Source organism: Notothenia rossii, assembly GCF_949606895.1.
Source record: "Notothenia rossii genome assembly, chromosome: 5".
NCBI lineage: Eukaryota > Metazoa > Chordata > Actinopteri > Perciformes > Nototheniidae > Notothenia > Notothenia rossii.
Window position 1 is genome coordinate 72,349,626 of NC_136903.1, and position 20,946 is coordinate 72,370,571.

Sequence of the window (20,946 nt, forward strand, 5' to 3'; positions counted from 1 at the left end):
TTTAAACCAGTTTGAGATAGTTACCTTTTATAACATTGAATTTGTGTTATACAGTATGCGTCATAGTTTCACTCATGTTGTGTGTCACTACAGTTACAAAATAGGACATAATTTAAAAGGTTTTTCACTGCACTGCCACACAATGATAATCGTGACAACCAACTCTATGTGATTCTCACTGTGATTCATTCTTTCAAGATAGTTTGTAGCGTAATGTTTATGACAATGACAGGAACTGATGTAAAAGAGGAAACCTACATTTAGGTTTTAGGTTAATCACATAACAAAAAAGGAAAGCGGTCTAAAATATAGGTCACACCGTTAATAGGTTGTCAAAGGAAATGTCTTATGTCACAGTAACAATAGCATTATGTAACAGATGATGAGAAGGTCAATTTCGTAAGAGTATTATCCAATGAGCAGATGCAACTGGTTAAGTAATTGTGGGAGACATATGGCTCAACCTGCTCAATTTCTGTCAACAACACTAATCTCCACTGCTCAGTGAAGTAACCTGTTTATCAGAAAATTGTGGTTCAGGTCAACATGGGTTACAACGGTTACATTGAATTAATTACTACTTTTGTATTGAAAATGATTGAAAAGGTTGTTCTGAAAGGAGAGGCTACAAATGACTTATTATGCATCAAACTACATTATGAATGCGACCAAAGCCCTTCCATGTACCAGTCAGACAATAAACACGAGTCTTTGTTTGTTGGATAACTACCATAGCAGAATTTGTTAAGGAAGATGTTGCAGAAGAAGTTTGTATAATCCCTCCAAAAGAAAATAAGTATTCTCAGTCATCACTGCAAGTTGTATATGGTTTCTTTATTATCAACAGTATGCAATGGCAACCAGGATTTTTAGCTTTTTGTGACAGGTAGCATACAGTAAGCATGGATACTCTGACTCTGGCAGTATGGTAGAAGAGTAGATCAAAGGAATGATATACTGATAGACTAATAGAAAGTTGTACAATACATAGTTTATTTCCCTCGTTCAGCTGCAAAGGTGTTCTTTACATTAGCACCGCCTGAAGGTAGAGTGGTTTATACCCAAAGAACTCTTAGAGGAATAGGCTGACATTTTGTGAGCTATGCTTGAACATGTTCATGCCGACCTTTCAATGGAAATGTTCACACCACTCTTGTGTCTGCACGGTTAATATGTATCGAGAGCCAGCAGGCAGTTTGATTAGCCCATGAAGACTGGAAAGAGCTAGCAGGCAGCTTAAAAAAAAATATGACTAAATCCATCATTAAGCACCTCCGAATTGTATTTGTTTCATTCATGCAAAAACAAAGTTTAAATGCATTGCCTTTTGGTTTTATGGAGGGCTATATGTTGGTTTACTTCTTGGTCCTGGCACAGTCACTTTTGGGCTTTAGCTATAAGTCTATAAGAAGTTATAGTTTGTAGTTCTTGCATTGTCTTACCTTTGGACAGAGACAAACAGGCTTATTTCCTGTTTTCAGTCTTTATGCTAAGCTAAGTTTCATATTTACCGTGCAAAATGAGAGTGATGTCAACCTTCTTTACGTGCAAGAAGCATATTTCTCAAAATAGACATAAACAGAGATGTATAGAAAGATAGAGATCATTTGATGCACAGAATATAAATTGAAGATAATGGTAAATGTAAAAAAGAGGTGTTACTGACATTAAACTAATGGTGCCTTCATGAAGAGGGTTATTTGTATGTTTTCGGCATGGTAGCTTGCTCTAGTATGACATGTAGGAGATCAAAATGAGCCTAATACATTTCTGTATATGTTCTTACTATGAATACTTAATTATTCATCATTGAATAGAAGGAGCAGATGAAATAATAAACTTGATCTTTTTATTTCTTACATATAAATGTTGACCAGCTCAAAGAAAGCGCTTCAGCTAAAAATATATTCATAACTGGGATAACAGTATCCATATTATGCTTCAGGGGATATAGTAAAAGAAAGAAAATCAGTGAAAATAAATTATCTGAATAACAATAACAATTATAATAACAATAATTATAATAAACAGTGTCAAATTAGTATTCATAAACATTTGTTGTTTGCTTTCTTTTTTTGTGAAAATTCCTTTAAAACTGTCCATAAACAAAAAAAATCCAGCATATTATCATTTAATGTTTCAAAGGTGATTTTCCTTGCTGGGACGTCCCCTCCGTTCTTACACATTTACAATATTCACAGTTAATATAAACCTGTTGGGCACATACTGAGCCACACTGCAGTCAGCCCGGCTGTCAGTGCGGACAAAACTATGATGTGCAACAACACTTCTGTGTTTACACGTGCCTGGCATACGGCAAGCAGAAACCTCCTCTCTGTCTTCCTCCATCAAAATAGGTACCTATAGTTAAGAAGTAAAAAGGTCATTTACTCCCCCGATACATCTGCTCTCCAAAATACCATGGCGTAATCAATCAAGAGACAATCAGGATGCAGACACACAAACTGCATGTTGCTAACATTGTACACACTGTCCTCTAGTGAGACCCTCCTTTCCGCTCACACAACCATCTCAGGTTCCCCCAGCGTTCCTACATGTTGACCCCTCTCAGCCCATGGCCGTCACCATGTTAGAGTGGTGCGGGTGCCCGAAGGAGTGGTGTATCGCGGTGGGCGTGGGAAGCATGTGTCCAGCGTGGCTGAAAGGCGCTAGGTGGCTCATGGACATGTGTCCGGCCAGAGAGCTGAAGGGAGAGCTCTTGTCGTGCAGGCTTTTGGAAAACTCCTCGTAGCTATCGCAGCCCCGTCTGCTTTTTTTGGATTTGTTTGACATTTTCCGGTTGCGTGTCTGTATTCCCTCCTTTTTCATGGTCATAGGCCGGTTCACCTGTGTAGAGAGGGAGAAGTGAAGGAGTGAGTGGTGTTGTAAGGTTTTGAGGGAAAGTTAAAATCCAGAAATTGTACATTTTATAGATTTTTTTTTAAATATCTGAGTTATTTTGTTGTCCTTGAAGGAAAACCAATATCTATATTTGTGTTATCTATGTCAACAAATACCAAGAAAAGACAAAATCCAACTATGTATGAGTCCTTCTCTTGCTTTCCGACTTCCTCTCAGTCTCCATATCCATCGGCTCCTACAGTATGACGTTAGTCATTCTTTAAAATTGGGTTACAGTATCCCTATGAAGTATATTTTCAAATATTATAAAGTGTAAGTGTTGTCCAAAAACAGCTTGGTACTGTAGTTTGTAGCAAACGTGACTCAAAAAGAATTAAATAGTGCAATTGTGGGCACTACTTTGAGCTGCAGATTGATAAATATTTGGTGCTCTATAACGCATATCTGACACCAGAATGGTGTGTGTGTAACTGTGACGCTCATGGGTGTGTTTTTTGTTGTTTTTATAGTTTTTGGTCTGGAAATAGAATTATGGCATGCTTTGGATGCATAAAGATTTATTTATGTTTTAGTATTCTTAAAGGATTTGTTTACAATAGGAAAAATATGAAATCCTCACATTCATTCGTACTTCTACATGTATTGTAATGCCTCCAGCCCTAATGCTATTCATATGGACCCTAATGGCAGTCCCTCTCAACAACAGTCCCACCATTGTGACCCTCAAGGGGATTACGCCTACCATGGAAACAATAAAGCACAAAGAAAGAAAACACCAACGAGTCCGCAACAGTGTCTGAGAGTAAAACAGCCTCCCCTCTCTCCCTCTCTCTCCCTCTCGTTTCTGCCTCTCTTATCCTTCAACAATCAGTGTGACCTGCCTGCCTACTTCCCTTCTACATGACCCTGACAGGGCCCAACTTTGCGATCAGCAGTCAAAGACTTACGTTATGCAGTTTATAGTAGAGGCCGCAGGCATTGCACACTGGGTCTCCATTTGCATTGCGCCGCCAGAGTGTGGTGGTGGTCGTCTGGCAGTTAGCACAACAGGTGCCTGCTCGTCTGGCAGCAGACTGTGGAAAGATTCAAGCTTTGATTAGAGCTCAACCGAACAACAGCGAGGTTCACTTCAAGAATACATGCATTGTACAGAATTTGCAATATATTGGACAAGAACATTTTATAACATTAGGGACACAAATTATAGTTATAAATATATATAAATATATTTGTTTTTATTATTATTATTCATTGTTGGACCATTACAATTTCCCAGATAAAATGGTTTCCCAATGCGGTGCCATCATAAACTGGTACAAAACTGAAAATATTTACATGTGAGAAGCCGAAACCAATAAATCTTAAACGATTAATTGATTTTTACAATAGTTGCTAGTTCATTTTACCATGGATTGTCACATCACTAATCAATCCAATCAAATTGTTGATTTAAAGACATTGAGTTTGTGGGAGACAGTAGATTTCAAATGAATTCATTTACATTCAGACAGCTCTCAGTAGTGTCCTGTTTAAAGATGCTGAGAGGAGTCCTAACTGCCGGAGGGTTTTTTAAGGGAAATATACACCTCATTATTTGATGCTTTAATTGTGTTACGTGTAATTTCCAGGAAGTTACAAGATCATTAACTGAGTCAAAAATGTTCTAATCAATTTATTATCTTACAAAACATGAAATAACCTATATTGTTATAATCACTATCCCAAAGGGTTTGGTTTCTTTGAAACGCAAGTGCCCAGTCTTAGGTCAAACCTCAGCTTCCATAACTTTCCCAATCCCCTTTTTTTCAAAATGATTAACTGAGCTGTGCTTTCCCTGTTATGGACAGAGAGCTTGACCACTATGAGGGGAGGTCTGTGCCTATAGTTAGGAGTCCGCAGCAGGAAGCAGGCGCTGGCCCCGCTGCTTTATCTGGACCGGTCAGATATCCGGATAGGAAACCACTGCAGGGCTGCGCTGAGCACATACTCTGCAGCCCTGCGAGCTCCAGCCGAGCCGCACGGAAACAGGCCTGATATATGGCTGTAGTATATACTATTAGAGCTAGCAGACACTGGAATAAAACGCTCGTATATTTTGTGTTGGACACTCAGCTGTTTGCATTCACGGTCTGCAGGTCAGCATCGATAGATTTATAAATGCTTCTCGCAGCGATGTAAACTCACATCATCCCGCATGCGTCAACAATCAGACTCCGGTCGAGTGAATACAAAAAACAAATGTTCTCAAACTAGTCGTTAGGTTGATCTTAAATTATGATAACACTATTCACAAAATAATGGTTTTTTTTTTCGGGTAGTCTTAACTCCTTTTTAACCGGTGCCTTTTCTCGATTGACCGTTTTCTCCCTGAGTGAGTATAGCGCACTTTGGTGCGTCTGCACATCAGATTATAAATGAGTACCAAACGCTGCTTTTCGTATTGTTGTCTCGTCTATTCCAACTCCATTTGTCCAGGATTCCTTCATAGTATTATCATTTTTAAACCATTTCCATAAGTTCCCTTTTTAAAGGTCTGATGGGCCACTGCACAATATTAAAGGCTAAACACAAAATACACTGATTTGATGATCAGTGTGTTTTCAAAGCTGCCACTTAGGCCTACTGCACATGGTTACAGTGCTGCATATTATTTCGAAATTATTATGAGAATGATCAAAAAGTAGGAATAATTATTTTATTTAGTCTATTATTTCCCCCAAGGTCCAAACCATGTCAAAAATGATCATGCAACAAAATGCATTTAAATAGTTGCTTCATGCATGACTTTAAGGTATTTCATTAAAACAGATTTCCTCCCCTAACAATGTGACTCCCCGAACTATGTTAAGTTATGTATTGCATCGGCTTACTGTATGTGTTTAAAAGTTGAAAAGTTCTTCAGAATGATGTGACCTTAGCTGTCAGACCTACAATACTCCCAGCAACACTGATATTTGAATCAGTTCATAATGGAAAATAACTCAAAAACTGCTCTGGCATTTTTACATTAGGACAGGCTGTCCTTAAAAAAAGAAACATCCAAAATGTCCCTCTTGTGACTATAAAAACAGCCCTGTGGCTGTGTCCAACTTTGTTACAACGTATTTTCACAAAGGTTTATTTTAACCAAACTTTAAGTAACATTTAATCACTCAGTTTATTTAAAAATGTGAACATTCAAATTTGCAGTGAGTGGTTTACACTGGACCCATACTGACTTAATCAACTCGCCCTACAAATAATAAACAAAAAAACCTGAACACAGCAGCAATATGAGCATAAGCTGTCAGCGAGGCCCTTTGTGTTTTCCAGGGATGCAGAGCTGGCCCTGCTATCAATGACATATCAGAAGCAGCAGTAATAATGATAAGAGAAACAACACTGATAGCCCCTCTCTGCTAACAGCACGAGCACGTAAGGGCAAGAGGTGAGCGACGAGCACAATTCCTGGAAACAGTTTGGGAAAATATAACTTTCCTGGAATTGTACCTCCTCCCCCTCTCCCTCCTTCTTACACTTTTTTATTTACTGCCACCACACACACAAAACACACACTGATGGGACTCACAAGTCGTCGTTTGGGTTTGATGAGCGGTCTGTTCTGGCCATTCATCTTGTGGTACAGGCCGCAGGCGTTGCACAGGTAGTGCCCGGTGCTGTCCCGTCTCCACAGAGGTGTAGAGGTGGCTCCGCAGTTCACACACTCACGCCCCTCTGAAGAAGAATACACAGTGATGTCTGTGAAATCAAATGTATATCTGACTGATTACAAATTCAATTTTAGGTTAAATACAATGATTTTGAGTATGGGCATGGATCTTAGTGGTAATTCTCTTTTCTAACTAATGTTTACATTCTCCCCTCAATAAGTTATGTGTGCATGCATGTGTGTGGGCACATTAGATTTCACAAAGCACCTTCAACACCTTCAATGATAGTCCATATTTTGTTTAACTCCAATGACTCTTTCTTTTTATTGAGAGTGAGGAGAAAGCAATGGTGTCTGAATGTTACTTGAATATACATTTAATCTGTTAGAGTTGTGCCTTATCAGAAGTACAAAACAGCTAAAAGTTGAAGAAGACTTTGCTGTACAATCAGTAAATATATTTCAACTGTGCTGCAAAACCTCTATTTCTTAAACATCAGTTCAACAACAAAGCTTCACTTCTACAAATTGTACAGTATTTCTGGTAAAAACAGACTGGAGCATTGTATATTTTATTTTTATAAAAGCAGTGCCATTTCATTTACACAAGTAAAGAACAGCAATCATCATATGACCTATGGTAAAGTCATACACCTACATTGCAGCAAGTTAATACCTCGGCTGTTATTTTTCTTTAAAAACAAGCTGTTAAAAGTGAGTTTATATTATCCTGCGTTTATCTCAAACTAAACTCAATCAGGCTGGGAGACTCCTGTCTGTAATCAAAGTAGAATCAGGACAATGTATTAATGTTTTATGTAACAGAGAAGCGACTCCTAGCCTAAATACTGAGGTTCTTGGCTCTGTGCGCTGTGGATCTTCCTTTCACACCTCTGGGCTGGTTCCAGCTCGCTCTCTGCTGCAGCCAGCTCAGGCGTAATTACACAGTTACGGTTAACAAAGAGGATTATCAAAGTGGCTTTGTGGAGAGGACTGTGGAGTGCAGGCTAAGGCCTCTGCAAACATTTATAGAAAAATAAATATAAATCATTTTTTATTTATTATTCTTAAATCAATCTAAAGCAGCTTGTTGGTGCTATGCAAAGCCTGCACATAGCTGGTTTTGTTTAACATCATAGGATAAATCAACAGAAAAGTAATCCGGTTACACTTTTGAATACATTAAATTGCTTAAATTGGATGTTAGAATTTTAAACAATGAATGATTTGGTATAACTGGAGAATATCCGATGACAAAAACATCTTCTCATTGGAGGTTTTGTTTTGATTGGTAAATGTATTTCCTTTGCATAATTAACATTTAATTGTCTTTGTGATAATTGTATTGTAAATAATCATTTTTTATGAATATTTACAGATTACATTTTTGAATTATAAAACCAAACGATGCATTGCTGCATACAAAATAAACTTTGCACCATGGTATTTTAGAAATTCAAGAAGTTGCATTGTAACTGTGTACTTTAATTTAATTGCCACCGACTATAGCACAGCAGAACAATGATAAGATCTTTGAATAAACTGGAACGCAGCTCCTAGATCCAAATACTGTCTTAATATTTTCCTGATGTCATGTATTTTTATTTTACTCTTCTGTCTTTGCAGGGGACTCACCGGTGCAGGATCGTGTCTTGCCTTTGTTCCTGGAGAAGCTGGAGGATGCTCCCAGCAGACTGCCGGGGTGAAACAGGCTGCTGCCGTACTCATGCGCCGGGAGAGAGTAGGGATATGTGGGTATGGGGTGGTGGGTGGAGTGGTTCTGTGCGTTCATGGAGGCCAGGCTGTTCCTCAGCGGACTGCAGCCCTCCATCTTCATCCCCTCCGATAACGACATTTGGTATTTGATAGATTCCTTCTCGTCCATTCTGGAGGCCGGTGGAGACGCGGCCCCCGGGTCCGGTGATACGTCCTTAGGGGGAGTTGGTGGGAATGTGTACAGATGCGGGCTGGAGTGAGACGTCGGCGTTAACGAGGATGCGGAGACCGTGTTTGAGTTGCTGCTGCACGGGTACACGGCAGAAAGACCCCCGGGGGATGCAGAGCCCGGGTGGTGCAGGCTGGGCTTACTGAAGGGGCTCACGGCCCAGGCGTTGTGGTGGTGGGCAGACAGGGCTGCTTTCCCTCCGTCCAGCCAGGAGATCCCCGGGCTGTGGATGAGGTGAGGCCCCGACAGACGAGCTGGAAAAAAGGCAAAAACAGTTGTCTATTTATCTGAGAAGAAGACGTGCTGATTTAGTGTATGGTGTTTGAATGTAAATGTGAGCAACACTTGTTGATTCAATACACACACTGCCCTGGTTTAAGCGTGTCAGTAAAAATAAAAATGTATTCACAAAGATAGACAATCAAACTAGTATGTCCTTATTTAAAATACGCATTTAACATAGTCCTAAATTGCACATATGCACATTTTTCGTAATGCCGCTTTTATTTTATTTTTTTACTTGGGTGGATTCCTTAAAATGTTTGATTCCAAAACATGGAAATGGAAGTTTATCAGTATAGCAGTGTATCTATACATTACGTCAGACAAATGGTTAACATTTAATTAACGCTGAAACGGCACACGTAATCTGATTGTGTTAAAAGTAGGCTACCCTACAAAATACAAATTTGAATTGAAAAAAGAAAACCCATTCAATTGTTTTCAGAATATAGGCCAACTCAAAACGCATTAGTTACAGTTGATAGTCTTCTATTTATTATTTTAAATATTAAAAATGCATTTGCTAACGTCGCGCCCTTGTGCTGCGGCTCACTCACCGTGCGCCTGGCTGTAGGTCACTCTGGCCCGGGCAGAGTTGTGGTAGTACGGGTTTCCCTGTGAGTCCAGGTGATTAAAGAAAACATCCACCTCGTCCGGAGGCAGGAGCTGGGCCGTGGGCTCCATGTAGTTGTGCCCCAGGCCGTGGTGGTGAGAGTCGGGGTGTTGTCCGTTCAGCATCGCGTGGTGATGCATCCATCGGGGCTGATCAGCAGCCACATCCATCTCTGTGGCTCTCTGTAGCGAGCTGTGCAGGGTAAACGAATATCCAGTGGGATGATCTAATATGTGTCCTTACGAGACTCTAAGTGTCCATTTACAGTTGGAGACTTTGTTTGTGTTCTTCTGACTTAAATTCCTCTCTCCTCCCGGACATCGAGTCGAGTTTGACACTGGAAACCTGCAAGAAGCATGAGATGTTACTATTTTAAATGCAGCAGTGTTGTGCACCAGTTTTTTTAACGCCCTGCTCATGTGGTGCATGTAGTGATGCAATTTAAGATTGTACAAAAAAACAGCCCACCCATTTACTATCACATCACTCACAGCCACTACCCAATACACCAGACATGAATTACACCTAATACGATGCTCCACTCATCATGAACAATAGAGTGAACAGGCTGTACCTTGCAGTGATATTTTATCCACAGCGTCCGATCAGCTCGCACCTATTTGGAAAACTATCCTCTTTTAGCTGCTGCGGGTCCTCTGCTGTACTCGGCTGGTGTTTGTCAGAGTAAACTCCGTCCACTGGGACTTAAAGCAACACGTATAACAGTGGCTGACAGCGCGGGGCAGGCTTGTCAAGCTCCTGGGCGGAGTCTCCATTAAAGCTTTGACTCAGCCAATGGCAAAGGACCTCTGCAAAACCTCAGAGGCGGTTCCACACACCAGAAAACCACTAAGAGGCTTTTCTAAAACTCAAGGATAGAGACATAGCCTGGCAAATATCGTCACCTTGTTTTGGTTTATGATATTGAATGTTTTTCCGAAATATAATATACTATTCAAATAGGCTGTATAACATTCCAAAGCTTATTTTCCCAAATCCCACTGGACTAGCTGTGACAATTTTTCATAATGGCACAACATGCAACCAAACAACAATTATTATACAAATAAATATAGGCTTTATGTGGTATAATTTTCAAAGCAATTAACAAAAACACACAGCATGCTACTACTACCTGTCAGTATGCACGTCTTTAGGCATGTTTCTAGACTGCATGGAGATGCTTTAAGGACAATTCCATCAGTTTATTAAATGTTTGGGAATGTAAAATTCACCTATTAGTTGTTTAGGGTTAACATACCCACTTGTATTTAAATGAAGGGTGAGAGTGATTAGTTTCTGATTTCTGTTGGTCGAGTTCAATCTCTCTCTCTCTTTCCCTCGCGCGCATGATTGACAGACAATAATTGGAGAGGGGGCGCGTGCAGCCGACACTCCAGCCTGCTTGACGCCGTTTCATGACGTCAGTGCATCTTAGAGAGGGGAAAAAAAACAGAATCAGGACATGAACTTTTTCTAGGGAGCGAGAGAGAGACGGGGGTTGCCCGGAGTCTGCTGCAGTCCCAGCGGATGAACTCTAGGAAGGACACTGATATTTACACTTTGCTGCAGCATTAATAATATATCATAGCTGCATCCTGCTGAATCTGCTGTGATTTCGAAGAACAGGCCAACAAGGGCTGCGTGGCAAACTACTGCCAAGGTGCACACTAGCAATATATGTTAGACCAATTTAGATTAGAAAAATCAGTCAGCCCAAATCAAGATGTCTTTTTTTACAGTAAAGTTAATACAATCTGTGCATAAACAAAACAAACCGGCTTGCTGATATGCAACACTTTTTTAATTGGAGTGTAGCTCACATTGAGAAATCCAACAGGTCCTGTTCAGAAATGTGATTAAGTTTAATTCATTTTTGGGCAAAATTACGCATGGCCAAACGTTTCTGAAAATGAAATGGGCTTACCAAAAATAATACTGCTATAAATCAAAGTTATGATGCCTATTTTGCCAAATAGACTACTAAAACACAACTGAGGATATTGACTTTGCGTCAGGTGAATCCAAGTGGATGTTTCATTTTCTTCTCTTCTTTTCCACCTTGCAGCTAACACAGCATTTAAGAAGCGATCATAAGCCCTTTTCTATTTTTCCTTATGATATGCGTATTAGTAGCCACTCTGATGACTAAGAAATAAAAGTAATAATAATGAAGTTACAATGTTAAAGTGTTGTACAATAATAATAAAAACATCTAAACAAACCAAATGTGTCTGTCTGTCTGTCTGTCTCTATCTCTATCTATCTATCGTGGTGTTTTCTCATTGTTTTCTTATACGTACATTATTTATTTAATTACAACTGCCCTTAATGCTGCATGGTGAGCAAGAATGTAAATCATATTTATTATATTTAGATGAATCTGTTCTTTGTCAGATTGCAACTGAATGTCATTATTTACATAAACAACAATGTCTTTCCAGCGGTATTAAGAGGAGATCTACCGTATAGTGTGAAGAAAGCGGAACACACTGGAGGGACAAGTGTGCAGCATTAGAGCTCATCAGCATGATAATGTGGAAATACATGCTTTGAGTGTGAGCCCTTTTGATCTGGCGTGGCGATAAAACCTTATCGGCGACGAACATCCACTTCCATTTTAGGATTTGACATTAATTCAATCCGCCTTTCTTTTTTTTACTGCTCTTTTTCTCACACGAGAGCAGGAGAAAGAGAGAGGTCGCAGGCCGATTCAGCTCTGAGAATCTCATTATAGAACTGCCGCTGAAAGGAAGTGGTTTTACCTCATAATAAAGATAAAATGAAATTTCACTATGGTATATTAGACAAAAAGGGACAAACGATAGCTTAAGTAATATAGACGTTTATTATTACAGTACTTGTATTTTAATGAAAGCAGAAATAAATATGAAGTATGATTTATAATAGCCTATAGTATTTTTATTTTTTTGATATTATTTTATTTACACAAGGCTAGGACTTTTATTATTATCGTAACTAAGTGTATCACAATAATAATGTTCTGCACTGAGCTCCTTATTGACTGTGTGTGTGTGTGTGTGTGTGTGTGTGTGTGTGTGTGTGTGTGTGTGTGTGTGTGTGTGTGTGTGTGTGTGTGTGTGTGTGTGTGCGTGTGCGTGTGCGTGTGTGTAGTCGCTCCCCCAGATTGAAAGAGAAATCCAATGCTGGTTAGATCCTTGGGTCCCACTGATTATAACCCATCCCGGGGTAATTTTTCATCGGTGCTGGCTAATCTTTGTTCTTTGTGAAGATAATAAATAGCCTAATCGTTATCAGCGAGCTGCTGAAGGTGTCGGGGAGAATGGGGGCTGATCGGCCCGGGGAATAGGCTCTAAAGTGCCGCGGAATAAATGGCATTTCTTATCTCTCTCTCCCAGATTATCGCCGCCTTTTCAAACTCGCACAACAAATACATCTAATGCAGGGAATGCATCATTTACTGGAGCAGATCTGTGTAAATGATAGATAGAAAGATTAGAGGGAGGGGGCATGGTGGGGGGGAGAGGATGGTTTTGGCTATTATTTACAAGTTTAATGTCCTGCATGTGCAAAGTCTTTATTCGATGTATTTAGACAGCATAAATATAGCTCGCTTATACCATTATTGTTTAAGGTTATCTGCGTGAGCCATCTGAGGGTTCCGGTTCTTTGTTGTGGATCTTATTTCTTTCATGTTGGATTTTACTGGATAAGAGTTAAACAGACGCAGCCGCTTATACCCAGGGAGAACAATATATTTGAATAATGTTTTCATCTGTTGGAAATTTTGTAAATGCGAGAAAGCGTGATGAAACCACGGGTGTAAAGCGGTTTGGATACTAACAGGCCATGATGGATTTGCTGGATATTTTAAACTCATATGCTCGGAGAAGTTTGGTATTCAGTTTATTTTCATTTTTTTAATCATGAAATAAATCTGGCTGCACGTTATTGTGCACTTGTAAATAGCCTGAAGATGATTTGATAAAACCAATGACCAACATTTTCCAAATGTGTTATTATATTTCATAATGCCAGCTCTTGTTTTATTTTTCAAAACCTCTAGACCAAAATGTACTTTTCAGAAAACTTGAGTTTCCTTTTCTGGTTAGTCTTGAACAAAGGCACACATAAAGAGTTAAATAAAAGGTTAACATGTTGACATTCTTTCTCCCACACAAAAACTGTATTTGCCGGCTTCACACAAAGATAAAAACATAAAGATGTCTTGTTATGCTCAAAGAAAGAGGAGTAGCCTTTTCATTGTAAGAATTGTGCACGTGTGTGGGGAGTGACCAGTTATGGCAGAAAATGTATTTTCCATTATATACAAACTGGATGCTTAATAACTTGGCAGCTGCAGCAGCCCTGGGTGCTGCTGATGGTCTCCAGGGTAACAGAGATAACAGCACAGTCATTTTCCATATCTTACAGTCTATTATATTCAAGGATTAGTTCTCCTTCCCGAAAAGGTCAAACATAAAGTCAAGCAACCAGGAGTGCTCTTTCTCCCCCTCCTCCTTCATCAGTGACGGAGCATTTCCCATTTTCTTTATATTATCTAGTTAAACTAGTGTATTGACCTTTGCTGTCATGCTTTGATAGATGGAGACCTCCCACAGAAGACATCAAACTGCCCTGCGATTTCCTCTAATATTAGCACTCATGTTTTAGTGGTGAACAGCCATTTTTGATGGTTAACCATCACTTTGCACTTTAATTTCATTACTCCTGTTACACTTGTAAAATCCAAATTCCCTTACCTATTTTATTCACTGTGACAGACATATTGATTTTCCTTGAAAACAGACAAACAAACAAAATGATAAATTGTATAATAGCTAGACCAGTGCAAGGATGTGCTGTGCTTTCATCCCAGATCATATCCAAAGATTTAGGATTTTCTCTGGTAGGGGTATAGGGCCGAATTCACAAAACTCCCATAAGAGTAAGTAGACGTATGAGCATGCATGCCTTATGGCATTGATGCACCAAAGCATATAGTAAATATCTTATTTTAAAAAAATACAACAATAATAGTTTGAGAGCTGGTGATTCAATAAATCAAATCAACTCGAAAGTCAAAACAATGAAATGACGTCAGAGATTATAGTTTACTCCCCTTTTTTATGTGCTGATGAATTTATTGTCTCTTACTTCCACCAAAAAATTATATTTGTCTGACAATGTTTTTAATGACACAATAAAATATTCACTAAATTAAAACATAAACAAAGCTGATTTCATGCCCATCTAAAGATAACCTTTAGAGTATGTAGAATAACCCCATCTAATTTGTTATTTTATTTAACCTGATTCAACAAAATCTCAATCTGATTCAAATGTTAATTAATAAAAACATATAAAAAAGTTTTGCTATTTTTTTAATTCTGATTAAATAAATAAAAACATGATAAATAAAACGGAAGCAATTACATTTTTATTAACATTTTAAATGATATTTTCACGATTTAATTTATTTGTATTTGTCATAAAGTTTCATTTGATTTGAATAATTTTTACATTTTATCTAACATTCTGACTCCCCTGTGCGCCATGCAGTCACTGTAGTGATAGGGATATATATATATATAATAGTATGATGAGTAAATCCATTCAGGAACTTGAAGTGGTCCACAGGAGGCAGTGTTGAGACGCCATGTCTTGATACAGCATACTGAGGCCACGTTTACACGGAGACGAAACGGGTTGTATCCACTACAGTTCTATATCGTATGGACGGTTCGTCCACACGAGGCCGTAACGGAACCGCGGAAACGGAGCCCTCAAACGGTAACGGGTCCCAAGGTGGGTAGATCTGCAGACAAAACGCTCTGGGGGGCCTAACGGCTCCGTGTGTACATCCTATACGATCATTTCCTGATAACGAAGACACCATAGCCCCGCCTCTCCCCATCTCTCCTGCTCACCCCCGCGTCATCATTGCTGATGTATTTTTGTAAATATACCCTACATTTACATTTTGATAAGATGACCTACTGTTTATAAAGTCATTCACATTATTTCAATCTTTGACAACATCAACGTTAAAGTGATGAACACATAATATTTATTATCCAATAATGTTATTTACATTATTCTGAAATAGGCCATTTTGCCTAAAGATGACTTTATCAGAATGAGAATTCCTTTATCTGTCCAACAGAGGGGACATTTACATTATTACAGCAGTATAGATAAAGACAAAATAAAAATGTCACACTATTAAATAAAAAGGCATGCACATAGTAGTTCAAATGAAATGAAATAAAACAGAACATTCAGGGAAAATAAGTAAGTTAGCAGTATTTATAAAATAAAATGGGTGTAACATTGTAGAATACTGTGTGGTAGCTGGTTAAATATATATATATATATATATATATATATATATATTATTTATAAAATAAAATAATATATTTACAGAATAACATACAGATTATTGTTGAAATGGACCATCTAAGAAATAGCAGCCAGTAGTAATGATAATAGCAGGAAATATTGTTGCACAACTTGGTTGCATTTTGATGGTTACACTTTATTCTAAAACCATTTTTAATGAAGAATTAAGTATACCTATAACACAGCACAGTGCAAGTTAAACTAAATCCATCTGGAAAAACCTGATAGGAACTAGTTATATATTATGAGAGATACAATTATACAGTTTTATAATTTTCATTTATACTTACTTTCCAAGCTGGACTCTGTGCACAAAGTGAACTCTCCTGTTAGTTATCTATCTCACTGACAGTTCCCAGTATCTCCAGTATCTTCTGAATGTCCCTACTTGATCCCTTCCTTCACTGTGTGTAGTCTTGAGAGTCTTTACAAAGTCTTTAGAGGTCAGAGGTTCACTACTTCACTTCCTGCCCAGAGAGCAGCAGGAAGTGAAAGTTTACAACACCTTGTCACTAACAACCTGTCAATCAAACTCAGTTTCACCGGCGCTGTCCAGGGAGTTGTAGAATTCAAAACACCTATTTTTTTCCTCAACCTGTGAGTGTTCATCAGTTTCAGACAGCAGGGCTTTATTTTGTCTTTATGTGAATCCAGATCCTTTGTGCGTGTGCCAGTGAAGCTAATGTGGAAGTGTCAAAACATCTGTATTGTTTCTAATGAACAGCAGTGCTAAAAAAAAGTCTCTTTGTATAGAAGTCTATGAAAATGAAAATGACAATACTTCTCACATGACCTATTACCTCAGTCTTTTGTATAGTAATGAGTTCATGGTCTCAATCCTTAGTGTTAAGTCTCCTTCAACACAGCGTGATGACCATTTTGCAAAAGTCATTGTTCTGTTAAATTGTTAATAAATGTGGATATGCTTTAGGAGGTTGCTACCTGAAATGGCCTGTGATAGACAGGTCACTACCATGGCGTTGTTCACTTAAAGAGCTTTCCATATCTTCGTCCTAAAACGTTCACATTGGGAGATTTACATTGTTACAGCAAAAGTAAATTGTCAAAATATTAATTAAGGGGCATGAGGCAGGCATAAAATATAACAAATACCCAAATACACAAATTATAATTTTAAAAGGACTTTCATTTAAACGTAGCTTCACCTTTGGTGCCACTATTGGTTCCAAAAAATAGATGACAACAGCCAAAATGTCAAACTTGAGGCTTTAAGACCCCTGACTAATGGGGGATGTCACCATAATGAAGATCACTTTTTATATAGATCCTATGGATATTTCACCTGATAGTGACGACTGTACAAGATTTATAGCATTACACGGAATACTTGTTGAGATGCCTGGATAAAAGTGGTGAACCGACTGTTTAACGTTTACATCCATACGGCCACGAGGCCTTCATGGAGCCCAGACTGACTGTCTCTTGCTTTTCCTCATTTCAGTCACTCACACTATTTAAGTCTATGTTTCATAGAGGAAAATGTTTGACAGTGATGGCCTTTACTACCAGCAGCTAAAGGATGTATAACGTGTCCACACCTTAAGTGACAAATACTTTACCGCAGTTTGTAAGGGCGTCTGTGTACTTTATGTTGTCTAAAGATCAACTTTGTGTGTGTTTATGTGTGTGTTAGTTTCATCTCTTTGCCTTTGTGTTTGATCCCCAGTGATTGCGAGTCTATAAATCCCCTGACTCTCTTCCTCCTGTGAAGAAATGTCTGCTCCTTAAGCTGATTTTCCAGAGCTAACCTGTCCTGCCTGTCAACCCCCACCCCCACCACACACACACACACACACACACACACACACACACACACACACACACACACACACACACACACACACACACACACACACACACACACACACACACACGCACACACACATACACATACACATACACATACACACTGAGTACACAGGATCCGTCCCATCCCTTTCACTGCTGTGTGTTGCTCTGTTTCTTGCTCTGATCAAGTCAGGGTTGCAGTTGCAAGATGTGTGTGTGTGTGTGTGTGTGTGTGTGTGTGTGTGTGTGTGTGTGTGTGTGTGTGTGTGTGTGTGTGTGTGTGTGTGTGTGTGTGTGTGTGTGTGTGTGTGTGTGTGTGTGTGTGTGTGTGTGTGTGTGTGTGTGTGTGTGTGTGTGTGTGTGTGTGTGTGTTTGTGTGTGTTTGGGAAGACGTGTAGTTCAGTATAAAGGATGTGGTGAAGCAGCCTAATGGTCAGCTGTGTTTCTCGTCTCTGACGCTCTCTCACTGCACCTGCAGAGATTAGAAAAACACACACGCACTCTCATACTACTAATTCTTCGTAGTTTTTGATACACTGTGCATGTTTGTTGGTTTATTAATTGTCAAACGCTTTCCTGGTATTTGGTGTGGATTACGATGAGCTGCTTTTAACCGGGTGGTTTCCTTTCATGTGTGTTTGTGTCAGTCTGCATTATCAGATTAGATAATCCTTTGATTTCGGAAATAGAGTCTGCCTGATCAGCATTTTCAATCTCATCACCTTTTCCTCTCGTTACAGTTTTTTCTTCTCCTCCCCTCCATATCAGAGTGACAGTGTGGTGGATTAGGTTTGAACAGTCAACACCAGAGAGAGGGCAACTTATGGTAAGCATTATCCCCAAATATTGTCCTGAGCATCAAGGTTTTAAACAGTATGTCTGCCTGGATACATTATTTTGTATTCTTTGACTTACACAAATATTTAAGAATGGCACAGATTGCCTTTAAAAGCTTTTGTTTTTACTTGCAAACCAGAAATAAACCATGACATGAAAAGATAAACTGTGCTGATCTGCTTCTCTCACATGAACAAACAACTTACACTTCCCATAAACCTGCAATAACTGGGTTTCTGACAACTTGGGGGCAGTGGACGTTTGTTGCAATCACATCACTGAAATATTATAACCTTACTAAGTTGAAAATGATCATATGTAGCATGTGACATTTTCAAAAAGATGTCAATAAAAGTGAAAGGTGTTGCACCAGGAAGTGCTGAAGGCCTCAACAGTTAGTCTTTCCCCTTTTTGCTCTTGGGAAGCGTTTTATAGGATGGTTTTAAAAATTGTTATCATGACCATTTAAACCAAATCGTATAATCATACTGAGTTCATCAACCCATTATCTGCAGTGTGACTAGAGTCTGACAGCGGCCATTTACAACCATGCAGGGGAATTTATATTATTATTAAGCAGAGAAAAAGCCGGTGTTTTGAGTTAATTAATCAAACAAATATCTTCGTTCATTGCTACTCAGTGTTACAACATTTCACACACAAAACAGCCTCTTGGCTGTCTTCCCCTCCCTGAAAAAAACACTTTTTCACTTACTTGTAGAGATCTAGAAATGACAAGATATGTAGTGAGGGCTGCCTCATGGCGCCCTCTGTGTCTTCCCCTCCCTCCCCTCCCCTCCTCCCCCCAGCTCCTCACCACATCAGGATACACTTGTTCTGGTGAATTCCGGTTTCAAACGGAACGCTGCATTACTCTGGTTTTCTGCAGGACCAGTATTAAAAGCAGGCACACACTGTCTCTCGGTGGCCCTGTGGTCAGGGAGGGGGAGGCTCCAACGGCCTGTTGTACTCGCACACCTTTGAAACCTCACCCGCTCCTGCTTCCTCCCACTGAGCCTTCCTCCCCTCCTCATCGTCGACAGCTCACATGTTATCACAATGAGAGCAGATTCAAAAATGTAAATGTGTTTTGACTGCAGGCCGCAGAAGCTCCTCACCTTCTCCCGCCTCTTTAACGCTACATGCCACATCACTGATTCTTTTTTCTGCTTCAGACTCACTGATGCACGGTGAACACTCTACATAGTTCACTTTAAAACAGTATTGTGAAGTTATAAAAAAGTCTATAAAAACATTTTCTCAAACTTTTTACAAATTAGTCTAAGTGTTGACCTTTGACCTCATATTCTCTATGCTGCCCCTGAACTGTAGCACTGTAGCAAGGAGTTTTTTTAAGTTTTAGTTCATCTATGATTGAATATCAAACCACCAAAAATGTAATGTAACATTTTCTGAATCAAGCTGTCTTTTTTGTACATAATTAAAAATCACAGATTTTACTGGAATATACAGCTCTACATAAACTGATGACATCATGAACATTCCCACCCAGCAGTTTTTATATATACATGTCAAAGTTATTGTTTTCGAATGCTTGTTTTATTCATATGGAGCACAATATGTATTGTTCTGTAGTTTCTGAAAAATGTTTCTGCCTGTGACAGAGTTGCAGTATCTCGTGTGAAAGGGCCAGCAAGACATGGAGAAATCATTTCCCAGATCTCCTTTTTGCTAAGCAACATTGCCACCTGGTGTTCAACAGACTGACTACTGCACATCGTCTCACCTTAAATGTTATCTAAGATGGGAGCAGATGGGTCTAAAACTGCTAATATGACTTCTATTTGGTCAGCTATTGATCTCCACCGTCCTCTCTGTAAATGAAATAAATATGAGGAAGTAGCTGAACTTACTTTGCTTAACCAGTGAATTGTGAAAACTCTACCTGAAAAAAAAAATGGCAAAGAAGGCAAAGGCAAAACAAATCTTTCTACTAAGCAAGATGTGTAAGTACAAATAACTGCCAACTTAATGATACTTCTGGATGTTTTACTTAGCTTTTATCATATCACTGAAATGCATTTTTGTTGTTTATTAGAAAATCAATGACAAGAAGATATCGTACAGTTCCAGATGTGCAGTTTGCCTGCAAACCACTGCAATATGTCTTTTGCAACAGCTGCCGCATACTACCACCTGAAAACACTGGGGGGGGAAGTGTAAAAGTTATGTCTGATGGATGAAATAATAGATGTTAAGCGCCTTGAGAAATGTATGATGTGATCAACAAAACAAAGACTAAGGTGTTTTGTTGTGGCCATGCAGGGGTTTGACATTTAGTAGTATGTTTAATTGTTTTTGACCATAAAACCGACTCTATCACTCCACTCCAGACCCTGTACCAGGATACTGTGGTGACACTACCCTGCGCCCCTGTTGCTCCCATGTCAACAGGAGTGATGGATAGAAGAAAATAAGAGGATTCATTGATGTGCAGAGTTGAGTATGAGGAATTACATTTACATCTATATATATATATATATATATATATATATATATATATATATTTCTTGAGTGGTTACCTTGAGATAAGGAGAAAACATG

At 39.0% G+C, this 20,946-nt stretch overlaps 1 protein-coding gene across 2 annotated transcripts; it reads right to left on the reverse strand.

The window, feature by feature from the left end:
* Positions 1–813: 813 nt before the first annotated feature.
* gata2b (GATA binding protein 2b) lies at positions 814–11,485 on the reverse strand. Of its 2 annotated transcripts, none has more exons than XM_079682556.1 (6): positions 9,926–11,485; positions 9,296–9,696; positions 8,147–8,710; positions 6,431–6,576; positions 3,810–3,935; positions 814–2,847 (listed from the first exon to the last, which is right to left on the reverse strand). In XM_079682556.1, exons 2-6 carry the CDS (start codon positions 9,519–9,521, stop codon positions 2,569–2,571), a joined length of 1,341 nt encoding a protein of 446 aa, XP_079538682.1. In that variant the 5' UTR covers positions 9,522–9,696; positions 9,926–11,485; the 3' UTR covers positions 814–2,568. The 2 variants fall into 2 exon arrangements, with proteins under 2 accessions (XP_079538682.1, XP_079538681.1); XM_079682555.1 differs by having other exon boundaries at positions 6,431–6,600.
* Positions 11,486–20,946: the final 9,461 nt, after the last annotated feature.

Bases quoted from the DNA above. Each gene is read 5' to 3' on its own strand.
- gata2b (XM_079682555.1), bottom strand. From the start codon at position 9,521: ATGGATGTGGCTGCTGATCAGCCCCGATGGATGCATCACCACGCGATG. The intron at 3,936-6,430 runs GTGAGTCCCATC...ATCTTTCCACAG, and splicing joins TCAAACCCAAACGACGACTT to TCTGCTGCCAGACGAGCAGG. The intron at 2,848-3,809 runs GTAAGTCTTTGA...CTCTCTACACAG, and splicing joins TCTACTATAAACTGCATAAC to GTGAACCGGCCTATGACCAT.